At 31.3% G+C, this 24,539-nt stretch overlaps 2 protein-coding genes across 5 annotated transcripts; both read left to right on the forward strand.

Moving 5' to 3' along the window:
• Positions 1-7,531: 7,531 nt before the first annotated feature.
• On the forward strand, positions 7,532-11,847 carry LOC129311766 (BTB/POZ domain-containing protein At3g49900). The gene is made up of 4 exons (XM_054954218.1): positions 7,532-7,677; positions 7,818-7,887; positions 8,738-9,262; positions 11,012-11,847. Exons 1-4 carry the CDS (start codon positions 7,535-7,537, stop codon positions 11,675-11,677), a joined length of 1,404 nt encoding a protein of 467 aa, XP_054810193.1. The 5' UTR covers positions 7,532-7,534; the 3' UTR covers positions 11,678-11,847.
• Positions 11,848-18,620: 6,773 nt separating this feature from the next.
• Positions 18,621-23,101, forward strand: LOC129311169 (adenylyl-sulfate kinase 3). 4 transcript variants are annotated; one of them, XR_008593248.1, is made up of 8 exons: positions 18,622-19,062; positions 19,926-20,066; positions 21,499-21,666; positions 21,752-21,870; positions 22,011-22,095; positions 22,193-22,239; positions 22,731-22,928; positions 23,037-23,101. XR_008593248.1 is itself a non-coding variant. In XM_054953237.1 (7 exons), exons 1-7 carry the CDS (start codon positions 18,747-18,749, stop codon positions 22,472-22,474), a joined length of 903 nt encoding a protein of 300 aa, XP_054809212.1. In that variant the 5' UTR covers positions 18,621-18,746; the 3' UTR covers positions 22,475-23,101. The 4 variants fall into 4 exon arrangements, 3 of the variants coding, with proteins under 3 accessions (XP_054809212.1, XP_054809209.1, XP_054809211.1); XM_054953237.1 differs by having other exon boundaries at positions 18,621-19,062; positions 22,448-23,101; XM_054953234.1 differs by having other exon boundaries at positions 22,731-23,101.
• Positions 23,102-24,539: the final 1,438 nt, after the last annotated feature.

The raw sequence follows: 24,539 nt of genomic DNA on the forward strand, positions 1-24,539 counted from the left end.
CCCTTCCAACATAATCTACAAATATTAAAACACTATATCATAAGAACCTTTTTCATGAACCTTAATAATGATGAATTATTAAAAAAAACCTTAACTTTAAATCTCTACACTTTACTCATATTTTATTACAGATCTCTGTAATTTTTTTAATATTTTTGGTCCTATATTTTTATTTTTTTAGTGTTATAAGTCTCTAAATGAACAAAGTTGTCGGGATTTAGAACACTAAAAAATAAAAATATAAAAACTTAAAATATTAAAAAAATAAATTTATAATGAAATACAAGCAAAATATAAGATTCAAAATTATACTTTTTCTATTAAAAATATTAAACATTTTCAAGAATTCCACCGCCTTTATATTTTTTAACTAATTAGATAATCTCAATGAAACTAAATAAAGTTTTCTTATTAATTGAGAAATTTTGAAATTTTAATTAGGTTTAAGCAACAAACTTGTCAAACTCATAAATTTAAGTAAATTCATGATAATTTTATAAGTTTAAATAGTAAACTCATATCATAAACTTGTAAAAGTTTACTTCTATTAATAATTAGTCATTAAAAGTATATTATTCAATAATTAAAGTATAGATTGTGACCATAATTTAATTTAAATATATTTTAAATATAAATTATTGAAATTAAATTCATATACATTGACAGGTTATTATGCTCAACTAGAGAAATTTATTTTTGATATTTTCTTGTTGTATTTTGTTATTAATATTGGTTTAAACTGGGTCCAAGCATTTTTATGAACCAAGTCCTATGCAACATATACCTAATTCGCTTAAGTTGATCAAAAATTAATGAATTTAGCGAGTTTAATTGAGTTTGCACTTAATCCAAATTTATAAACAAGCTGACATAATTTTATAAGTTAAAAATATAACATAATAAACTCAAAAAGTTAACTCATTAGTTTAATTGAGTTTGCTTGTAATATAAGTTTATGAGTAAATTGATATGATTTTATAAATTAAAAATATAAAAATAATAAATGTGGAGAATTGACTTGAAAGTTTCACAATAATGTTAAGCAAGCTTCTGAATTTATACAAAATTGTTCATAGGTCCTGATTATATTAAGCATGCAAGGAGTATTGTGAACCATAGAACAATCTTATGAAGATATTTTGAAGAACGAAAATTTTTTTGGACTGAAGCTTGAAGAGAAAGATTTGAGGGAAGCAAATCTTTTAAAACTGAGACTCCTCGATTTCAGACAGTTTCTCGTTTTCTTTCTTTCATCAATATTTTCTCATTTTATTATTTGCTGTGAACATAAAACCTTTTCCTCCTTTCTTTTAAAAACAATTTTTATGAAATTCTCATATTCTCAATTTTAGAGGATCTATTCCCATGTTTGTGTTCATATTGTCAGATAATTTCCTGAATATTGATATCTTTTTTTATTGATTAGATATGTAAATGTTATATTTTGTTTACACATCATTGAAAAAAAAATAAAAAATAAAAACATAAAGCGTGTGTGAGTGAAACAAATCGTCAAAGTCTACTTCAAAGACTCCCTAGTCATAGATATATTAGTTGAGTCATTTGGGCAAGTTAGGTTGGGCATTGAGTCGGGTACCGTGATTGAAGTCCAGCCCAACCATGCCATGTGTAATTTTTTTTTTTGGGGTTAAAATTCCTAATGTAATATTTTTTTTTATAATTATCATGGAATTTTTAAAAATTTAAATTTAAATTTAAATTTGAAATTATTTTTTAGTTTTAGTATTTTTCAAAATTAACGAATAATTGTTTCATATATATAATTTTAAAATGATGAATATTTTAAATTATGGTAATTATATTTTTTATATTTATTTTTGTGTTAGGGACAGACCCAACTTGACCATGTGAGCATTGGATTGGCTTGATGGGTTCCTTAAATAGACATCAAGCTGGGGTGACACTTGACCATACCTGGCTTGTCGACGCTTGGTTTTCACTTTTTTCAGTTTGATATTCAACCTCTCGGTCAAAAGTTCCTGTATCCTTGTGTCCAAAATAACTTGTACGCAAGGATGTGTCTTTCTCACATTTCAAGATAATATTTATTACTTCAGCCAAAACAGTAAATTGTTCCCTGACTTCCCCGTTCAATGAGTAATTCTTCGAGAATGCCCAGAATTTCTTCCACCATAACAGTATCTTGCTATTCCGCAAGTAGCTTCACTCGTGTCCCATGCTAACTCGTATGGATCTAATCTATCAGAAGATTCCCTTGTACTAAGATTCAATGAAAGCTTTTGTCTTCCTTTAATAACCACTATCATCAGCCCAATCATGGTTTTACTCCGTTGAGTTTCTCTTCATTTCAGTTTTGCACTGTTCATGTTAAATTTTAATGGTATAGGCTAATTTATATATTTAAAACCTATTAAATCTGAATTGTCAAATTCAATTAAGCAGCCCATAATTACGTGTGGTCTATCCACTTGGCGGTAAGAGGGCATTTCCCATAGCCCAACTTATTTGTCCACCATATTAGGGGATTCAAGTTCGACGAACACAAGGTTTTGAACACTGCCATTTATTATGGATAGAAAGTGCCGTTCTCGTTTATTTGTCATACATAATCTTATTCAAGTGAAAATTTCACATTTAATATCACATGGAATTTTGTATTTTTGGTTCCCATTTTTATTGTAAATTTTATTACAATTCTTTGAGATAACATTTGGATTAATAAATTTAAATTTAAAATTTAAAATCATATTCAGGGTAAGAAAGTGGTCACGTTTCTTTATTGCCAAGGGTTTCTCCCTTCATCACACAGATGAATCAAAGAGTCTTGATTTCAAAACTAAGAAAGGATGAATGAAAAGAACTTTGATTACAATTTACATAATAGATGTAGGACAAGTTGAGGTTTGAGTTATGGCTTTGAGGCGCATTTGGCAGTGGGTAATAAGGAATCAAATGTGGTTGAGCTAGCAAAGGCAGAGAAGTGGCTTGGTGAATTTAAGGGATTTAGGTATAAGGAGCTGATGAGGAATGTCTTCAAAATTGTTGAAGAACAACAAGTGAATTTACCTCCTTAGGTGCCTCAATTCTATAAATGGTTAACTCTCCTAAATCTAATTGCATAATGCTATTTGTAGGTATAGCCTTGTATAAGATTATGGATGTTATGTTTTGTCTTTAGATCTTTTTCTCTGTTGTGTTTCAATTAGCAAGGATGGTTCCATTAATCAATCAAGTTAATGGTTATTTTTTCATGGAGGATTTTGTTGTGTTGAAGCTTGTTAAAGATCATATGGTTTTGAATTATGATTGGAAATTTGCTACCATTGAATTAGTTATACCATGGGCTACCAATAACTGGTGCAACGATGCAACAAAAGTGCAAAATGTGGATAGTAGAGAACAAGATGCAACTAATGAGAGGCCCAAGTTTGTTGATATCAATTTTGTGGCCGTTGAGTTTTAATTTTTTTATTTTATGTGGTGGTGTTTTTTTATTAAGCTTTTAATAATATTAGTCATGGTTTCATGGTTTGATCGCCATTTAATAGCTGTTCTAAGGGTGTTGCTTTGAGTGTGTGCACTATTTCCCTTTCTTACAGTGTTGATGAAGCTTTGAATCAATGCCTACAATATTGCTCTTCTATGAGACTATGCTACATTGCATCATGCCCAGATTGCTTTACCATTATGGATTATTGTTTGAATCATGGGCAAACACTAAGTCCTTGTAACTTTAAGTGAATCCTATAAAGGTTTAACCTTGTTGCAAACTAGGTCTTTCTTACAATATGGAAGGAGGTGTACTTTTTGGATTGGACTATTTAGGCCCCACCACAATTGACTATTTTCGACCGTGACTTTGTACGCTCTAGGATGTTCTCCTTTGGATGGTGTTTGAACCTCTTGTTCTTTGCTTTTGTTGGTTTATTTTTTGTGTTGTTTCTATTTTGTTTCATTTGTTCTTAATTAGTGTACTGTTAGACTTATTATGTTTTCTAATATATAGTGTTTTTGGCCAAAAGAAAAAAAGGGAAGAGGGGATAAAAATACCAACTAAGTGGTCGACCAGAAGCATCCAGCAACCTAACGTGAAAAAAGTAATTAGACCATTAACTTACCCTAATGTCCATTAGTTTTTGGTGTTAAATACTAACTGTGATTGCTATATGTCAATGTATGCTGATGTAGACTAAAAAAGGGAATAAAAATATCAACAAAGCCATTAGGTAGAAGCATCTAGTAACCTAAAGTAAGAAAACAAGTAAGAGTACCTATAACATTACTTTAGTAAGTGCATTAATAACTAATATATCAAAATGCACGCCACATGATTTCTTTTATCACCAGGTATCCTACCCAATGGCGAAACCAAGACTTAAAGTCAGGGGATGTGAGACAATTCAATTTAAAATTAATATTTCAAAAAAATATTATAATAATTTTAAAAATAATTACATTAGACAAAAGATATAATAACATAAGTAAAGTTATACATATTGTTATTTGGAAAAAATATACTGAGGATTTGTTTGGACAAAAAAATATGCTGAGAAAGTTAATATAAAGTTTAATTTAAAAAAAAAGAAAACTATTATCTAAAAGGATGACTTTAATTTGTTATTCGTGTATTTTATTATAAAATAAATAACTCTTGCTCCTTTTTTTAATAATATGTCTAATGAGTTTAAAACTTTTTGATTTAAATTTATGGAATATTAGTTAAAATATTATTTATTTAAGAATTTTTTGAGCCTAAATAATTTTTATTAAGTCTAGAGAGTTCAAAATTATAAAACTAAGGGTATAAGATTGTAATTTTTACGTACAATTTATGTAATTTTCTCCATGTGAGGGGGTGCATTTGCCTCCTCATATACACATAGCTCCACCATTGATCTCAACCCCTTCCTCTTTCCCTCTTTACTCATTCTTTTTATCTGCAAAAGTTGAGATTCAACATAGTGAGGTAGGTTGCATGCAATTGAAAATTGAGAATGAAGAGGCTGTGGTTCATTACAAAGAATGCAAGCACTTTATAAAAAAAGTTTCTCTACTCGTAATGCCTCTATGACTACACACACCTTATACACCTTATATGCTACCTACCTTAAAAATATTGACATAACCTAAAGCGATTTTATTCATGATAAAATTCAAAATCCTCAATTGGCTTCTGGTAATGCTATAAAGAAGCAAGCAATTAACTTTTTATTCAGTCAAAATGATATTTTCTCACATTATATTCACACAATAATTGACCAACCTATGTAAAATTCTACTTGAGAATATTTTTTATCCATGTCAGTGAAAAAATAGTTAATTTCTTCTTAGGTGTTAACTAAACAATCAACATTTAAGGGATTTAATAAATTGATCATTATTGCACCTACTAAAGTAACATTATGGGTATTCATACACTTTTTTTAACTTTATGCTACTAATGCTCCTGATCGACAACTTTATGAATATTTTTACCCCCCTTTTTAGTTCATGTTAACACATGTGGCAAGTATAATCAACATTTAATATTAAAAACTGGTGGACATTAGGGTAAGTTAATAGTTATGTTATGAATATTTTTGTCTTTTTTTTTATTTTAGACTACTGGATGCTCTTAGCTGACCACTTGGACTTGGTAGATATTTTTGTCCCTTTACTCAAACAAAAATCTCGCATTTAAAACTCATATATTTAAAATCCTTTTTTAGGCAATTTAAAAAATTTTAAATGAATAAGATAGATGAACCGAGATTCAAAACAAAAAAAATTAAAAATGATAAGTTTATTTCTATTTCTAATTGATAAGACATGGAAAAAAATACGAGAATCATAGAGGTATCAACAGTGAAAATGTAAAGAAAACAAGATATTTGAAATGATAAAAATGTCAAATAAATAGAGTATTGATGGAATTTAAAATTACAAAGGAATCATAATTTAAAATAGATTTGAATTTGAAATAAATTTAAATTCATGAATTTTTATGTATCCAAATCCTTATTAATTCAAATACGTCATGATATTATTATTTCATCTAACATGATGTGTACAAAAATACTTTTACACAAAATTTAGTTCATGATTTAATTTAATTTCCTTAATTGAAATATACACCTATTTTATAGAATAATTAAATTATGAGGTCCAGACTTTGTGAGCTTGAGGCGAGTTGTCCAATTCATAACTTTCTTGTTGGTATTAAATTGCTCTCCATATATGGAAGTCACATCGCATTCTAACAAGTATAGCTCTAGTTGAGAAGAACTACAAAAGTGATAAAATTTTCCCAACAAATATTTAATACAATTAGATATACAAACTCAAATTCGAAATCAATAATTTTGTTAACAAAATTCCTAATATTTAAGTCACGCACTCTTTAGTTATAGTACATGATTTATAAATAATGTCATTTTCATAAATTTTATTCTATGTGGATTGATACGATAATGATTATTCTCATATATCAAAAAAATACATAAAAGTTAAATAATTACGGTGATTTTTTTAAAAGTGACTTTTACCCGGTTTAATTTTGTTGAATCCAATATACACCTACTTAGTAGTTAAAACTAAATAAGAGATCCAAACCTTGTGAGCTTGAATAATCCGCACAATTCTTAATTTTGTTTTTGGCACTAAATCACCAACGGAAATCTGCAATTCATATTGCATGCATTCCAATAAATCTAGATACAATGGCGACAAAACTCACGTCATTCAATATGATTGCACACACAAGCTTAAAGTCAAGACCAATGATTAAGTTAAGTAATCTCTAGTTAAGTTACACGTCGGTTAGTTATACTTACAGAGTTACAATTCATAATTTATAGACATTGTCTTTTTCATGAATTTTATCATGTAGTATTGGACAATGATGGTCATCATATTATAAAATCATGTATATAAAAGCTAAATAATAGCAATGATTTTTTTTTTTAAAATGTAACTTACTCAATTTAATTTTGCCGAATACAGTAGTTAATGTTGATAGAGAAACCGTCCCTTCCTTTATGGACACATGTGTCTGTCTGTTTCCGTTGAGAAGCGCTCCGAGTGCAAAACTAATAGCTTTCATTTTCACCAGTGAAGAAGAGGAACAGAATTGTCAATGGAAGCCAATAGGTCTACGATTAGTCGCTTCTTTCTTATTCTCTAACATAAAGCAAAGAATCGATGATTCGGAATCACCCAAACCCAGATAATTTGGATCACAATCCGAATATCTTGCCCCTTCAATATCACAGCACTCTACTCCTAACAAACATTACATAATATTTTTTTTAATATATATATATATATATATATGAGGGGAAACAATATTAAGGTGGGCATTTATGAGCCTTCACATGCATGTCATTAATGCCCTTCCCAAACCCAATTTATGACTCCTGCAAACAAATTCTCGCCCCACCTCCAAAACCCTAATGGCCATCCCTTGAAGCATTCAAAAATCTTTGAGAACTGTGTGATTCCTCTGTGAGTGAGAGAGAGAGAGAGAGAGAGAGAGAGAGAGAGAGAGAGAGAGAGAGAGAGAGAGAGGCAAGAAATGCAGACCAGAAATTGGGGCAGTTTAGGTGTCGTTGAGACCATCTACGAGGAAGAATGCGAGTTCTCGTCTTCTTCCTCTCCCTCTGTTTCTCCTTCCCTTCTCTCTCCTCACACGCCCCTTCACTCCAGAGTCGAGGCTTGGTAATTTCCTCTTCTTCCTCTTTCTTAATCCCCTCTTTTTTGGAATTTTTTAATTCAGTCTTCAATTATTGATATAATGAAATCAATTGCCCTCATCTTTTTGGTGTTTAATAATATTTTCCATCACAAACATATAATAGGTCTCTCGCCACCGGGCGTGAAACAGACATCTTGATACGAGTACAAGGAACATGTTTTCGTCTGCACAAGGTCTGTTGATCGGATCCACAGTTGTCGTTTACTGGTTGAGTATGATTAGGTTGGGTTAATCAGAGAATGCTCTTTGTTTCTGCTGTCTTTTGCCTGCCATGAATGTTGAAACATAATCTAGCTTGCCTTTCTCTAGTGCTTGAATTAAAAAACTATTTCTTCGTGGCACGAACTGTAATTTTCTCTTATTGGATTGATGAGTGGCCAGATTGTGCCTTAGATCACCGAGATTGTAGTTGGCTGCAAATTTTGGCAATACAGGATTTGACATGAAGCATTTTATTTTACCGCATGTGGGATCAATCTCCTTTGTTAATGATATGGCCTGCAAAACAAGTCATTGAATGTGCCTACCCTAGTGGAAAAAAATTCAACTTTTAGAAAAATTCAAGCTTCACTAGCTGTTTTTGTGAACCCAAAGGCAGAGAGGGTGCTTTAGATTTTAGATTGGGCTTCATTCTTGTTCCTAATATGATTATTTTCCAATGAGTATCTCTCAAGCAAGAACAATTTGCACAATATGGATTGTGGAATCTCAATCTTCTTTATTCTCTCTCTTGGCCGAGAACAAAATTTGTCGTTATATATATATTCTCTTACGAAAGAAGACAATGAAGAACCCCACATGTGAAACCCCAGTGAGATTTAATTAGTGGAAGCTACAGCGATTAGGCATCTGATTGTAAAGTTAATCACTTTCAGGGAACAATTTCATTGCAAGGTTCTTTGCTTTTATAAAAGACAACACGGAGGGGCATCGCACTGCACTGCTTTAATGTGCATAAAAATGTGAGCTTCGCTTTTGTGCTGTTAATGTCCCTAACACTAATTGCGCTTTCTGGTTTTTCAGGAGCGTCTTACATCACGAAGCTCATACCTGAAACGACATTTAACGGAAGTTGTCTCCGACTTCACTCTCTCTCCACCGTTTAGCATAACGGCGGAGACCTTCACCTCCATAGCCGATTTCTGTTACGGCTCCGAAGTTCAGATAACGCCGTCCAATGTCGCAGCCCTCAGGACAGCGACGGAATTGCTGGGCATGACGGAAGCCAGAGGCATAGACGACGAAGAGAATTTGGGTCAGGTGACGGAAGCGTATTTCAGGGGGGTGATTGCCATTAATCAAGAGTACGCGTCTATGGTGCTGCGTTCGTGCTTGCCTCTACTGCCGGAGGCCGAAACGTCGGCGTTTCTTGTTAGTAGATGTGTTGAAGCACTTATTTTAGCGGAGGGTGGACATATCGAAGATATCACTTGTTTAGACGACGTCGTCGCGATGCACCCTCAAGATTTTCTGGTGGTCGCCGAGTCCATGTGCCGACGATTCAGAAACCAAGACATCCTCTATCGGCTCGTCGATCTTTACCTCAAGGTACGCCACGTCACCAGTGCTGGTGTGTCATTCCCTCCCTATTTTGAACTATTACTGGGTCTTTGTTTTTTTTTGTTCCCGATGTTTTTTAAATATATATAATGGATGCATAAATAAAGTCAATAATTTAAATCAAATCTCACATAGCCTGAATAAAATGAAAAAATTTTAATATTAAACTTAAAATTTTAAATTTTTTATTTATTTTGGGCTGATTCAGATCGTGGCCTAACTTAAATTCAAATTGGCTTCCTCCGAACATCTAAATTATATTTTATTATTAACAAAATAAAATAAACATTGGATAAAAGTTTAAACTATTAATTTTTAATATAAAAATTGAAATTAATTAAAAAATAATTTAAAATAATATTTAATAATTTAAATATTTAGATTAACTTAAATAAGCTTGCTCCACCTAATTTACTATACTTTTTCAATTGTCGTTATGATATTGAAATTATTAATATCTTTTATGAAAAAGATTGGTAGATGCTTAAATTTTGAATAAATCATATAATTTTTTATATAATTGATAACAAAAAAAATTGGATAATTTTTTTTAAAAATACAGATAAATTCTTTTTTAAATGAAAATTGTCTTTTGTTTTTTGGCGTAAACTTTGAGGTATCAAGTGGAAGTACTAATTGACTAAAATGAGTATATACACAAACTTAATTAAACAGATAATCTTTTCATGGAAAATAAAATCACATTCAAATATAACATAAATATTTATTATGAGTAAAATTTTATATATTTTTAGAATAGATAGGATGCTTGTATAATTTCAACGAAGTCAAATAAAAGCTTTGGTAACTTATTCATATACTGTTTATATTTTTGCACGTTGTATTATTCATTGAAAGTATAATAAAAACCCAAGAATTTTTATTTAAGGTGGTTTCATTAATTTATTGGGTTTCAAATTAAATACCTAAGTGTATGTGATTTTTAACTTAATATCTAGAATTGCTTACGATTTATGATCAACTTTTCGTAGTTAAACTATTAATTTGGTTCTTATTATATTGTTATTTTTGTTTACCTTGAATTAGATTCTCGTTATTAAGTTTTAGTCCATAAATTAGGTTGATTTGGACGAAATGTCGCTCTTAATTCAAATAAATAAATAAATATATATATATATATATATATTTATAGATAACAACAAAATATAGTACTTCCTTCGTTTTTAAATATAAAAAAATTAAATTATAATTTAAAAAATTGATTAGATATAAATGAAGTTAAAAAAATTGAATTAAATTATTCCTATAATTAATAAAATAAATTTATCTAGTAAAAATAAACATTAATTTTATGAAAAAAAATTTAAAAAATGTGAAAATATTTTTAAAATTTATAATTTTGTTTATAAATAAAAACAAAAAAAATGCATGATAATTTCTCTTTTATTTAAACTTAAAATAGAATATGATGAGATCGACCCCACTTTTATGGTGACATAGTAACCGTATGGGAAGTGGGGTCTTCACTTCCTTTTTCTTCATTTTTTTTCATTTTTTTATCTTTATCATTTATTAATTTTATTATTTAAAAAAATTATTTAATAAAAAAATTTGAATGATGAGAATGGGGAAGGTGGAGGAAAATGAAGGAAAAAAAATGAAGAGAGACTGATCATGTCGGTATCTGCGTACCAAAGTCAAATGAAAGATTTTAAAAAGTTTTAAAATTAGAGTAGGGTATTCACAATCTGTTTTTTATTTTTTGTGTTGCTGAAGGAAAACAACTTTGGGAAACTAGCAGAAGAACAAAAGGCTGAGATCTGCAATTGCATAGACTGCACGAGGCTCTCACCTAAGACGCTAGTTGATTGCGTTCAAAACCCAAGGATGCCTTTGAGATTCATAATCCGAGCCATGCTAGTTGAGCAGCTCAACACTCGCAACTCCATCGTCTCTGCCGCCGCAGTTTTTGACCACCACAGCGACGCCGCCGCCGCCACGACGTACCGACACCATCGTTCCGAACTAGACCGGAACTCCACCACGCTTGGCGAGCATCTCCACCACGAAGCCGTCATTCACCACTCTGCTCACCTCCGGGCGGCGATGGAGTCCACTAGCTCTCGTATTCAGAGCCTTGAGAAGGAGCTTCGAGGAATGAAGAAGCTCTTGCTCGAGAGCTCTCAAGCCGAGCAGGGGAGGCGGAGCAAGTTGTTGGACTCGGAACGGCCAAAGAGTTTCCATTACGTGCCGAGCGATAATGGAAATAAAGTAGAAAGAGGACAAAGAGGATCTATTTCATCGTCGAGCTTTCGGTTTGATAGCAGAACGGAGAATCCTGAAGAGTTCAATGGAGCTCCGAAAGTGGCCAAGACATTTCGCCAGAAGCTGATAAATGGACTTAAGAATGCGTTTCGTGTATCAACTTCTGCGTCGAATTGAGTTGGAATGCACAGAGCAAACTCAGATGATGAAGCTGTACATAGAGAAATTGAAGTGATGCTGCTCATTAATGTTATCCTTCGGAAGAACTCTTCTTCTGATTGGTCGTTTTCTATTTTTCCACAAAATATTTCAATTAAAAAAGCCACCTCTTCTGGGTCAATTTATAATTCTTTGCTTTCAATTTCCAACACTGAATCTTTCGTGATGTTTTTTGATTTCCATGTTCATGGATGACGCTACTAATAGAATGAGGGCTTCAGCCTCCAGCGGTGAAGAATTTGTTGAATATAAGAATATAAAATTTACAGTTACAAGTCATGACAGCAGCATCTTCATTCCACAGCTTCAGCCACTGATAGTTGAGGAAGAGTGACAGCAATATCTGTAGCAAGAGTGAGACTTGAATGGAGTGTTTGAGTAGTTGACTTTAACTGCAATGACTTTTTCTTTGTTTTTTTCCTCAATTAAAAATTGAAAAAAGCCGGTTTCCTTTAATCCTGATAACCTCACGTGGGCTCTGATCTGAGCTGGTAACGAATATGGATCCCCTGCTTCTTGCAAAGTAGTTACGGACTTATTCACAGGCAGCAGAAGCTTTGGGATATCATCAATGCGCGTCGAAGGTGGGATGCGATCTCAGTTTTTTTTTGGCCAATACATTATAAATAGTAAAAAAAATTATCTAAATACTACACCTTAAAAGATATTTACTAAAATACTACACTAGAAATCATTCAAATCAATAACAATTTTATAATTGTGAAGATATGGTTCACACTGAGAACAATATTCTAGTTATGAATTATTTTTTATTCAATAAAAAGTGAAATTGTTCAAATTAAGAATGATTTTAATTTTTTTTTATTGACATGATATAATATTCACTGTCGTGATAATATCTTACTTTTTTCCATCATTATAATTGCCCCTTTTCACCTCTCCCAAACTTATTTAATTCAAATCTTGTTGCATGTCACCTTCATTATCATCCATTTTCAACTCACCTACTCCTACTCATTTTGAATCATTTATGTCTTTATTTGATGATCCCGTATTATTTTGGACTAAATATAGCACTTCTACTTTCTTACAAGGTGGATCATCAAATGAAACATACGTCACCCCTCGACGGTTAATTTTTTTATTTGAATCATCTTTATTTGATTTAAACATGCTCATTACACAAATAAATGAAACACTTGAATTTTAAGAAGATGAAAAGAAACAACAACAATAACAGTCACAACATATGAGAAGGAGGACAAGATATAGTGTCAGAAGTCACTATTTGTTTTATAAATTAATTTTCACTTTTCATTCATATAACTTAATCATTTATTATTAATTCTCATAAAGCCTAAAAATGATTGATAATTTTAATTTAAATAAATTAATAATAAATGATAAAGCTATATGAATAAAAAGTAAAAATTAATTTATCTTACAAATAATGACTTTCGACACCACATCGTTCTCCTTCTCATATGTTGTGACTGTTATTGTTGTTGTTTCTTTTCATTTTCTTGAAATTCAAATGTTTCATTTATTTGTGTAATCAGCATATTTAAATCAAACTAAGGTGATTCAATTAAAGAAATCGATCGTTGATGGGTGACGTATGCTTTATTTGATGTTCCACCATGTAAAAAAGTAGAAGTGTTATATTTAGTCCAAAATAATATGGGATCATCAAGTAAAGGCTCCGATTCAAAATGAGTAGAAGTGGCTGAGTTGAAAATGAATGATGATGAAGGTGGCATGTAATAAAACTTGAAATGAGTAAGTTTGGAAAAAGTAAAAAAAAGGTGATGATAATGATGAGGGAAAGTAAGATATTACCATAATTAATAGTGAATATTATGTTATGTCAATAAAAAAAAGTTGAAATTGTTCTTGACTTGAACGATTTCACTTTTTATTAAATAAAAAATAATTTTTGACTAAAAAATTGTTCTCAGTGTAAACGATTTTTTCACAACTATAAAATCATTTTTGGTCGGAACAATTTTTAGTATAACATTTTAGTAAATACTCTTCATGGTGTAGCATTTGAGTAATTTTTTTAATTTTTTATAATATATCAATAAAAAGGCCTGCGATCTCATTTCGCCAACAATGCTTCATGACAATAAACTTTTGGGGTATTAAATGCTATGAAATTACTTCTAAAATACTCCCTTCAATCCTTATTATAAGATATTTTTAACCGTTTTATGTATTTTAAAAAATTTTAGTTTTTTTAATATTATAAAAAAGTGAGAGGTACCTTCATTTTTATCTTTAACTTTAAATAATAATATGACTATATTAAATATTTTTATGTTAATTAAGAAGAGATAACATTTTAAAAAAGTGATTTAATTATTATAAAATATTATATTTATTAGATCAAAAATTATTTTTAAAAAATATCTTATAAATAAAATTGATGGGGTATTTGTCAATTGGTGGAGTGGCTGAAGCGAATGTTTTCTTTAATTAAAATAGCCACAAACACTTAACATGTGTTTACTTTTGATCAATGTCACTTTCAATTTTGTTGAACACCAAGGATGCAGAATCAATCATTAATCATGCATCAGATGTCCACAATTTGTTTTCTATGGACGCTTGACACGTGATTCACAGAATGGAGAAATTGAAATGCATCATATTCCTTGAAAAGCAAGTAGAATTATGAACATGCTTCACATGAGGCTTGGGTCACCCAAACTTTGGTTGGGTGTCAAGAGGCCATTGAAAATGGATGGTGACAAAAGAATCGTGTTATATCAAATATATTTTCTTAATTTTTAATATAAGGCAAAATTAACTAGGTTTACACTTATTAAGAAATGGTAGTGATATCTTTAAAATTGTTAAAAAAAATACAACTTTCTAATTGTACACTTACTTGCAATTAATAATCATAATAAATTTTTGTTTAGGAATTCAAGCATTGATGAATAAGCAAGTGATAGATTAGGAATATAAATATTAATTACTCTAACTTTTTCTTATAATTAAAGACCAAAAAACTTTTAGACTTCGTTTATATTAAGATTCAGGGGAATATAATATAACATCCAATATAGCGTATATTTCATGAAAACTTATTTTTGATATGTACTCCATCCAATTCTATATATAAATTACTTCTAATTACATCACTGAATCAATGAAAAATAATTAAATTATTGACATTGTTTAAAAAATAAATAAAAATTATCAATTTACTTTTATTAAATACATAATCTTCACATGTGATATAAAATGACTTATAAAAAAGATTATAAATTTTTTAGAGCGTTTGTAGACATAGCCTATGTTATAAAAACAATCCAAACAAACAGTTTAATATTTATTATGTTTTACATCATGAATGATTTATTATATTTGTCAATAATTTACCGTTGTATATAAATGATAAATTTTTTTATAAATTTTTAAATTTTTAATGATAAACTTTTTGTATATTAGTGTGAACCAGACATATTTTTAAATTTTTAAAAATTCAGTTCATGTTTTTTGGGAATCCACATTTCTTTTAAAATGTGACATATATATTATATATTAGCCGAGGTAGCACAACATTAAATACAAAACTTGTTGGCACCAAGATTAAACTGGGCCGAGCTCAAAAAGTTGGACAGGATAAATCTGTGAGATAAGGAGCTCGGAAGCCCATAAGCATCAGATCAAGGGGCCAAAGCCCAACAACCACAGCCCCGATGTAGCAGAAAGGGGAGATCGAGTCCAAGGACAATAAAACGAACATGGAAGCAAATAATTTCCTTTTATGCTCTTCAAAGCATTTTCTCAAGATACATTTATTTTATGCACTTCGAGAAAATTGAGGTAATGAACTTCAACTTGAAGAACTCATGTCCACTGATTTTCTTACTCTGTCTGAATTAGTTAAATATAATTTATAAATTGGTGAGAAAATTAATCTTTTAGTTCTCTAACTTTTAATTCACTTGTAACTCAGTCCCTCAACTATGACTCACTGTGACTCAATCTCTCAACTATGACTCACCTATGACTCAATTCCTCAACTTTTGAATCACTTACAAATTAGTGCCTGAGCTTTTGTTAATTTTTTTTCATGTTAGCTTATATCTCACATTAATGAGCAGGAGGAGGGTATTTTAAAATAATATATGAGCATTTTCTTATCCCTCTTATTTGATAAGAAATTTTTTTAAAAAAAATTAAAAAATAAGTATCGAATTATAAGTGAACCAAAGTTGAGGGATTGAGTTACAATGAGTTATAGTTGAGAAATTGAGTTGCAATGAGTCATAGTTGAAAAATTGAATTACAAATGAATTAAAAGTTAAAGAATTAAAAAATTAATTTTTTCTTCATAAGAGAATGTTATAGATTTGCTTTTTTCACCCTTAAAAAAATTTCAAATAGTGTTTGAATTAATGAATTTTGATTTGAATTTTAAATTTAAAATATCACGTTTAAAATCTATGTAATTGAAATTCTTTTAAAAATAATTGACTGAGAACAAGAGATAAGAACCATTCACAAAAGGGGAGCGAGACCGACAGATTTAAAATAATATGAGTTTTGAAAATATTTCAAATTAGAAAAGGAATTAAGATAAAATTGTGATTCAAATCTATGATTTTTTTAATTGTTCAAATAAAAGATTTTACTTAAATTCAAATTCATATATATATATATAAACATATCATTAAGTTTTAGCACTAACAATATAGGAATTAGCCCCGGGACAAAATGCCATGCACGGGCTTAATGTGTAGGTCCTCTTGGGGAAGAGTCCAAACTTCATAGTGATTAGTGAGGGAAGATATAAAAAATTCCAAATAAATTATCTTGATTGCATTTGTTTTCTTATCTAAATCATCTTAATTAATTTAATGATTATAAATAAAACGACAGCAAATTCAGAAAAGATTAAAGCACAAGGCAACAACCTTACAGATGTACGACGTGTTTTCCATTAGGAGATCAGTGTAGATTTTGTGCAGATCTTGCAAATCTTTCCGTGCAATATCAGACAAATTATGAGTTGTCTCGCGCATTAAATCGAGGACAATTCCGAATACAAATCAACTTGGTTGCATATATTTCAATTAATTAATCTAATTATTGTAAATAAACGATAGCAATTTCATTAAAAAAGGATAAATTGAAAAAGGCAATCCCTCACGTGTTTTCCACTGCGAGATGAAGACATAACGTGCAGTGTTTCGCGTGTACTCTAACTGCCAATGGAATGGAAATCCAAAGAACGTCAAGTCAAAACAAACTCAGTGGGAGTGATTGCGATGAACGAGGATCGCATTATAGATCCATAGTGACCTGACTTAACGGTCGTTTTCCAGGCTTCCAGTGGGTCTAATCGAATGTCTATTCCTTTACAAATAGGGAAAAGTATACTTCTTTCGTACACTTAAAAAAAATTATCATTTTAAAATATAAAATATTTTTAAAAAATTAAATTTTTATTAAATAATTTTATTTAAATATTATTTTTTTCTTTCTCTATTTAATATTAATTAAAGTATTTTTAAAAATTTATATTTTTATTTTTAAAAAAAGTTATTAAGTATGTTTAATGAAAATTATTAGCATATAAAATTTTATTTAAAAATATCTCATAACATATATGATGGAGGGAGTACTATTTTTAAATAAAATTTTTAATAACTTTCTCATACTCTCTCTGCCATTGTATGCAGGAGTGATGAATTTGCTTTAATTTTAATTTTAATTTATAAATGCAAGATATTAATTTCATTTGCCCCTAAAATTTATATTTCCTCTATTAGATTATAAGATATTTTATTGACAAAATTACGCATATGAATAAATTTTATTAAATAAATTTACAATCTATTTTTTTAAAAAAAACACATACATAAATTTTAAAAAATGTCCTTCTCATAATATAATGTTATTTGTGGAACATTAAAGAGAGAGAAAATATAATAAGAAGAGAATGATAATATTAAAACAAATATAATTAATAAAATTTTATTTTTTATTAAAGAGCTTTAAATTTTGAGACAACGAATCACCAAAAAAAATATTTTATAAATTGGGATGAATGGAGTATTTTTTTTTCCAAGCTATTTTTATTGACTGCACATGTTTGCAGAGGTTCCCAAATTTAAGAGTAATTTCTATTTTTTTTTGGCCAAAAAAGAGTAATTTCCAATGTAAACCATTAAGTAAGGCATTTTATAGAAACCAACGCCCATATGTTTTGCAAATAGCTAATTTAATTATTTTTTTATCTTTGTAAATCAGTTATGCTATTCCTATATTTAGGACTGCAAGGAGTAATAATTTGAGAGAATCACAATTTAGACTTATTTAAAAATTAGAGTTAATGGATAAATTCATTCTTAAACTATAGTTCTAGTAACTTCTAAGATCTTAAAATTATTTTTAGTGTAATGTTTCTATTCAATATTTGAAAATAATACCATGTTGTCCAATTGTAATAAAAAATTAATTTTAATCATTAATTAATCAGAAAATCATAAAAAAACAAATAATTATAGAAAGGATCCAAAATTATAAATAAGTACAATGTAAGAACATGGATGAATGTAAGGGGGGCCAAGGGAGTCATCCCCCCAATTTCACTACCCCTTCAATTTTTTTTTTAATTTTAATTGTTAAAATTAGTGTCAAGCGCCCATATTTTAAGTAGTTTTCAATTTTTCCCTCCATGTACTTGTTTTTGGATTCATCGCCGTGTAAGAAAATTAATACCAATTAACTTCTCTTAATTACAATGAAGAAATTGTAAATATCAAAAATTAACTTGTAAATTATGTGTAGAGATTTGTAAATAATAATATTTGAATTATTATATTTATTAAATTATTAATATTTTAATGAAATATTATCAAAATAAATATAATATTTTCTTGATTTTGATCCTGGTATAACTTATGTCACTTGTAAATATGCACAGCGTCACCTGAGTGTCCAATTTTGAAGACATCGCATACAGACATGAGCGTTTCTTATCTGAAACTGAAAACGGTTACACCGCCTTCACTCGGTCTTCTCCTCAGATTCTCTCCTTTCTTCTATGTTCTGGCAGAATCGTGATATTACAGTGGACTTATCTTCGTTGGCGAAGATGAGCGCCATTCTAGCATTCCGATCACGGTGTTGTTTTGGATTTATACAGAATGCCGATTGTAGACAGTGTGCGATGTCTCCGCCGTCTACGGCTGAGATGTTACGATTTATGAAGCTTGTCGAAAGCAATGTGATTGGATTAGACCGCAGTCGTAAAAGTTTGAGCCTGTATGGTAACAGCGTGAGGTCAAACTTTTTCAAGCCGATTAAAGCGGAGGATGACTCTGGCGCATCTTTAGTTGATGATTGTACTGAATATTCCGGTACTAACTTTCAGATTATTTTTTTTCTGAAGTTGAATTTCTTTTAGATCTGGATGCCTGCCTTTTCCGCTATGTTTTTCTTGCTCTTTGTTGTTCTTCCCCTCTTCCGGAAGATATCTAGCTAGCAATTTCGAGTTATAAAATTTCAACCAGATTTGTTATAAATATAACAGCCGATGTTGCATGAGGTTAATCACAACCGTGGACTTTATTTATCGTTGAAAAACAGGCAAGAATGCCATCAGTTGCCTTACAAAGTGATTATCAGTTCAACACTTGAATGATGAAAAATGATTCCAAAGACTGTACAGCAATGACAAAATTCTATGTTCTGCTAAATGGTCAGCTCAGAATCTCCCTATCCTGGTATATGCTAAAAGATGGCAATGAGTATCGAGTCTTGAGCGGTTCCTAGGAAATAAAATAATAATAATAATAAAACATCGTGGCTTTCGCGTAATGTTGTTCCGATTATCGATAAACAAATCCGGAAGATCTAATGCAAGGTGAAACTCGAGAATAAAGGGCAGGAAAAAGCTAGCGAGCTCAAATAAGCAAAATAAATAAAGGCAGCAGTAAGTGTTATCTGGAATTTTGTTTCTATTCGTATTTTTTTGTTTTTCCTTTTCTCGCTCGACTTGTTACGCTCAAATGATCTGAGTCTTCTTTTAGTTATATAAAGAAGACTTTGTCTCTGATTTTCCCCTCTTTTAAAGCGATACTGAAATTCTCGTGGACTTCAGTAGACTTGTGTCTAAGCTTTTGATAAACGCTGCTTACTCGCCCTTGATTTCTCTATTACAGCGATCGAATACATGATCATATGTTAGGGCTCTAATTTCTACAATTTGTTATGTATACAGGTAGTAATCTCGGCCAGATGTCAAATGTGGGGAAATCGACAAATATTTTGTGGCATGAAACTCCAGTTCAGAAACTTGATAGGCAAAAGTTACTTCAGCAAAAGGGCTGTGTCATTTGGTTAACTGGTCTTAGTGGATCAGGTTTGTGAAATTTAGTTGAGTTGGTGGTGATCTTAGTTTCCTGAACTTGAGACTGTATTTAAATGATGTTTGGGTAAAATATATAATTTATATATATAAGGAAATTAAAAGGGCTTCTCCTGTATATAAGTCATAGATAAGTAACATGGGGATAACTTTTTCACATTCTTCAAAATCCATATCTGTCATATTAGTAGGTTTCCTAATGTTTGATAAATGAAAACATCCACTCATCAAATGCTACATCAATTAGAAACAAATTGAGATTCAGAGTGCATGCTCAAGTCCATTGAGATTAAGTGGATTTAAAGGCACACTTTGCGTACAAGAAATAACTTGTGGTTCATTTTTTTTTCCAATTTCATATTCCTCAAGATTTAAAAGCTAGTTTAATTCATTTTGTTTTCATGGTGTTTCCATGATTTTCACATGTTGTCTACTGTCTTACATTCACGCGTGGGAAGAAACAGGGATTATTTGAATATCTTTTAAACAGTTAATTAGTAAAATGATGTGGAATCTTGTATCCTAGTTACCATATTTTTTGCCTGATAAAAAAGGATGATGAAACACACTAATTGCCCTCAACTGTCCAAGTAAATGTTAATATTGTTGCTGAATAGAGTACCGACGTTCAAATTATTGTTTTATCTGAAGATGGCATATGCATATGGACCCAGGGGAAAGCACGTAAATGGTCAAGACAATTTATAGACCCAGCAAAGGAAGTGATGCAAACTTAAATTATTTTTCCTTCAGTAATCGGTTCTATCTTTCATGGGTTGAGCATATATCATTCACAAAATTTACTGCTTTAGCTACTATTTTCCAAATTTCTAATTTCTGCTTGTCAATGTTCCAACCAAGAGCCTATGTTTCTGTTCAGGTTCAACTTTAGTATGTGGTAATTGTGGTTGAGCTTAACAGTCCAAGCGAATTTTGTGTTTGCAATGTTTCAACTTTCAATTACAATACTAAAGTATAATATCAAGTTTATTATTGTCAGACCAAGCTTACTGTTGTTTTCAGGTTAATTTTTTATGAATGACTATCAACAGCCTCATGATCTCTGAGCAACTATCAGTATTTTTCTGTCTCGACTCGTGAGAAAATTAAAATCTAAAGATGTTTAAAATTGTTTCATGGCATAATTTTAAGAAATGAAAAGTTATTACAGCATGACTTTTGCTGTAGCAGTTCTTCCATATACTATCAGTATTAGTTGTGTGCTGTAGAATATATACAGATGGTGCGTTAAGAAAATGAATACATGCATCTTTCTTTTCTTCAGATTTCAGGATACATATATAATGTACATGAATTGGCAGGGCATGTAATTTTGTTTAATGATACCTTTTTTGACATGTTTCTTTAACTTTCGTTCTTTTATAAACCATTATTTTCTCTTTAATTCATCTATCATTGATTTTAGGGAAAAGCACTCTAGCATGTGCTTTGAGTGAAATCCTGCAATCCAGAGGAAAACTGGCTTACATCCTTGATGGTGATAATGTTCGGCATGGTCTCAACAAGGATCTTAGTTTTAGAGCTGAAGATCGTTCAGAAAACATACGAAGGATTGGTCAGATACTGTATAAATGTATCTAGATGTATTTTGCACTTGGCCTCAAAAGTATTCAATTTTATTTTTTAATTTTTCAAGCTTTTTATTTAATAACTTTCAGGTGAGGTAGCAAAACTCTTTGCAGATGCTGGTCTTATTTGCATTACGAGTTTAATAACACCTTACCGGAAAGATAGGGATGCCTGCCGAGCACTACTTTCCAAGGGAGATTTTATTGAGGTATATGCCTTTTGTTTTGATGGTCAATAAAATAATAAATGTAAGTAGTTTTACATCTAATAATAATAGGGGAAAAGTAAGATTATTGAATAATAGAAGAGGTTATTCATACTTCTACTGACAATGCTCTTGTGCTCTAGGTTTTTTTAGACGTGCCATTGCACATATGTGAATCAAGGGACCCGAAGGGACTCTACAAGCTTGCCCGAGCTGGAAAGATCACAGGTATCTTGGTGTTAAGTACCCTTCTGCATTTTTCTTCTTAATGACTTTCTGGCGTATCAGTTCTCATCATGGGATTGAATTTACTTTGGTATTGCAGGTTTTACAGGGATACATGATCCATATGAACCACCATCTAGTTGTGAGGTGTGTATTGGCTACAATGTGCATATTTCAGTTTTGTTAGAGAGAAATAATGAATAGATATAGTGACCTAAAATTCAAAGATTATATTCTCTTTACTTGGGGTCATTGAGATGTGTATTTGGAGAAGTGTGAGCGTGTCAGCTTGGATGCTACGCATACTTACAATTCAAAGGTTCTGTTCTCTTTGCTCGGGTTTTAATTTTGACAGGAGAATACTGATGATTTCTGGCTTTAGCAGTGATTTCATTCTGTAATTTCTTTTCCTTCTCTTCGGGGCGGTCTGATCTAAAATGCAAGGCACCAGGGCCCTGACTTATTACCAGATAAATTTATCCATTTATCCTCTTGTGTTTTCCCTTTAAACTTCTTTAAGTTCGTCTGTCCTTGAATTACAAGTCTTCTTTCTTTCTTTCTTTTCTGTTCTCCATCTTGCTTGTCCCTCTCCCCTTCCTCTTTCTAAAAACTGAATGCATGCGTGCTTGATGTTGCAGATAGTGTTACAAACAGAAGGAACTGACTGTGCTTCTCCGAGTGACATGGCAGAAACAGTGATAGCGTACTTAGAAAAGAATGACTACCTGCGGGCCTAAAGGGACCTTCCTTTCTTGTTTGTTGCAATCACAACATGTTTGTGGTAACATCGACTGCAGAAATAAAGCCAGCTGCAAGGAAATTATCGTTTCCTGCAAGTCTGCTTCTATTCTTTACAAAGGGATTGGTTTTCTTTGATTTGTTATCCATTGACGAATTAAGGTGTAGTTGTAGTTGGAGTTGATACTATTTCTGTATCGATGCAGAGGGATGCAATTAAAACCCTTGACGCAAGGGATATAATCATATAGTCACCTTCCATTCTTCCTAATACCATGACGCAACCCTTGAATGATTCTCTAAAACCAACGAGAATGTGACATGGTGTTTCAGTGGAAGACATGACTCGAAAAGGTATAGCGCGACTTTTAAAAGGATTTTGCATCGTTTTTCTGCTTGCTGCGTTCAAATTTGATGCTCTGGAAAATGGTCCATGAACATCTCAAATTCTACTTATGTTCGATTCGGTACTTCAATTTTGGCTCTTTCATGTATTCCGTTATTTTTGAAACCTGATAAAATAAACATGGAGAAGTTGAATGCAAATTTAGATGGTCCTACCGTCCAAGCAAGTGTGCTGATGGATTAAAGCGAAATGGTTGCTGAATGTTTTATCTCATGGTATACTCAAGCACCTTGTGATGAATTGGCAACGTGAATGTCGCAACGAGCACATCAAATTTCTTTGTCGTCATGCATTACACTCCTTTTCCTTTCATTACTTAATTATTGCAATCCATTTCAGTCCCCAGTATTCAAGCCGTTGATGAATTTAACCCTTTGAAAATAATGATGGAATAAAAAAAATGACGAGTCAATATCACGATATCTATGACCGAAGTAATATTTATTCGTCCAAATTAAGATCTCTTTAAATTTCAGGGACGTATTTCCCTAAACAAACCAGTGCTGGCACTTGAAAAAGGGGGGAAAAAAGGAAGCAATAAAGCAGATCCAAATTTGATTAAACTAGTTGAAAAGGGAAGGAGGGAATTATAATAATTGACAATGGGAAAAGGAGATTAGAAAGAGGCAAAGGCCATAGCACCTGGTGGTCGTGAATAACTGATGGAGAAGAGGCAGAGCATGAATGAGATGCTTACGGATATGGCAGCGGAGCTCACAGTGTCGAAGGTAGAGGCAAAACGCCGCTCTTGCAGACCCCAAATGGTTCTCAGAAAGTAACCAACGTATTGCACCATCACTGCCACCACATGCGCCATGTTTCGCCCACTCTAACTTACGCTTCAGTTAATGCTAAGGACAGAAGATCATAAGTATATCATGCGAATAAAAATAAGGCTCCTCCAATGCCTGCTTTTGGCTGCTTCTAACATCACAATTATTGTTGCTCACAGTACTCTTCCATCAACATACATTAGGTTGCTTCCGCGACGCTTCCTCTTTTCTACCTTATCCTAACGCTAAACTTATAAGGCACTCACCCCCACTTGGACTTGTGCTGGATTTCCCGTAATAGAAATTTACAGTTTTGTGACCGCGTCTGCTTCACACCAAACAACGGCTGCCATTCATCCTAATTCTAATTGAAACAAAATGTTTTCCCAATTCATTACAATAAATTAATTAGTTGCTTCAGTTTGGTCATAAATATTTCAGGCGTGGATAACATCACAGTGAGAATCTTGAAAAAATGATAATAAAATCTCTTTAAAATATATAAATGACAATTTAATTTTTTGAAATGT

Source organism: Prosopis cineraria, unplaced genomic scaffold (genome assembly GCF_029017545.1).
Source record: "Prosopis cineraria cultivar Desert tree isolate PC_DT_omini unplaced genomic scaffold, ASM2901754v1 PC5, whole genome shotgun sequence".
In the NCBI taxonomy this organism is placed as follows: Eukaryota; Viridiplantae; Streptophyta; class Magnoliopsida; order Fabales; family Fabaceae; genus Prosopis; species Prosopis cineraria.

Coding starts and splice junctions, on each gene's coding strand:
- LOC129311169 (XM_054953234.1), top strand. CDS start 18,747: ATGTTCTGGCAGAATCGTGATATTACAGTGGACTTATCTTCGTTGGCG. Junction 21,667..21,751: donor TGGTCAGATACTGTATAAAT/GTATCTAGATGT, acceptor AATAACTTTCAG/GTGAGGTAGCAAAACTCTTT. Junction 22,240..22,730: donor AACCACCATCTAGTTGTGAG/GTGTGTATTGGC, acceptor TTGATGTTGCAG/ATAGTGTTACAAACAGAAGG.
- LOC129311766 (XM_054954218.1), top strand. CDS start 7,535: ATGCAGACCAGAAATTGGGGCAGTTTAGGTGTCGTTGAGACCATCTAC. Junction 7,678..7,817: donor CACTCCAGAGTCGAGGCTTG/GTAATTTCCTCT, acceptor AACATATAATAG/GTCTCTCGCCACCGGGCGTG. Junction 9,263..11,011: donor TCGTCGATCTTTACCTCAAG/GTACGCCACGTC, acceptor GTGTTGCTGAAG/GAAAACAACTTTGGGAAACT.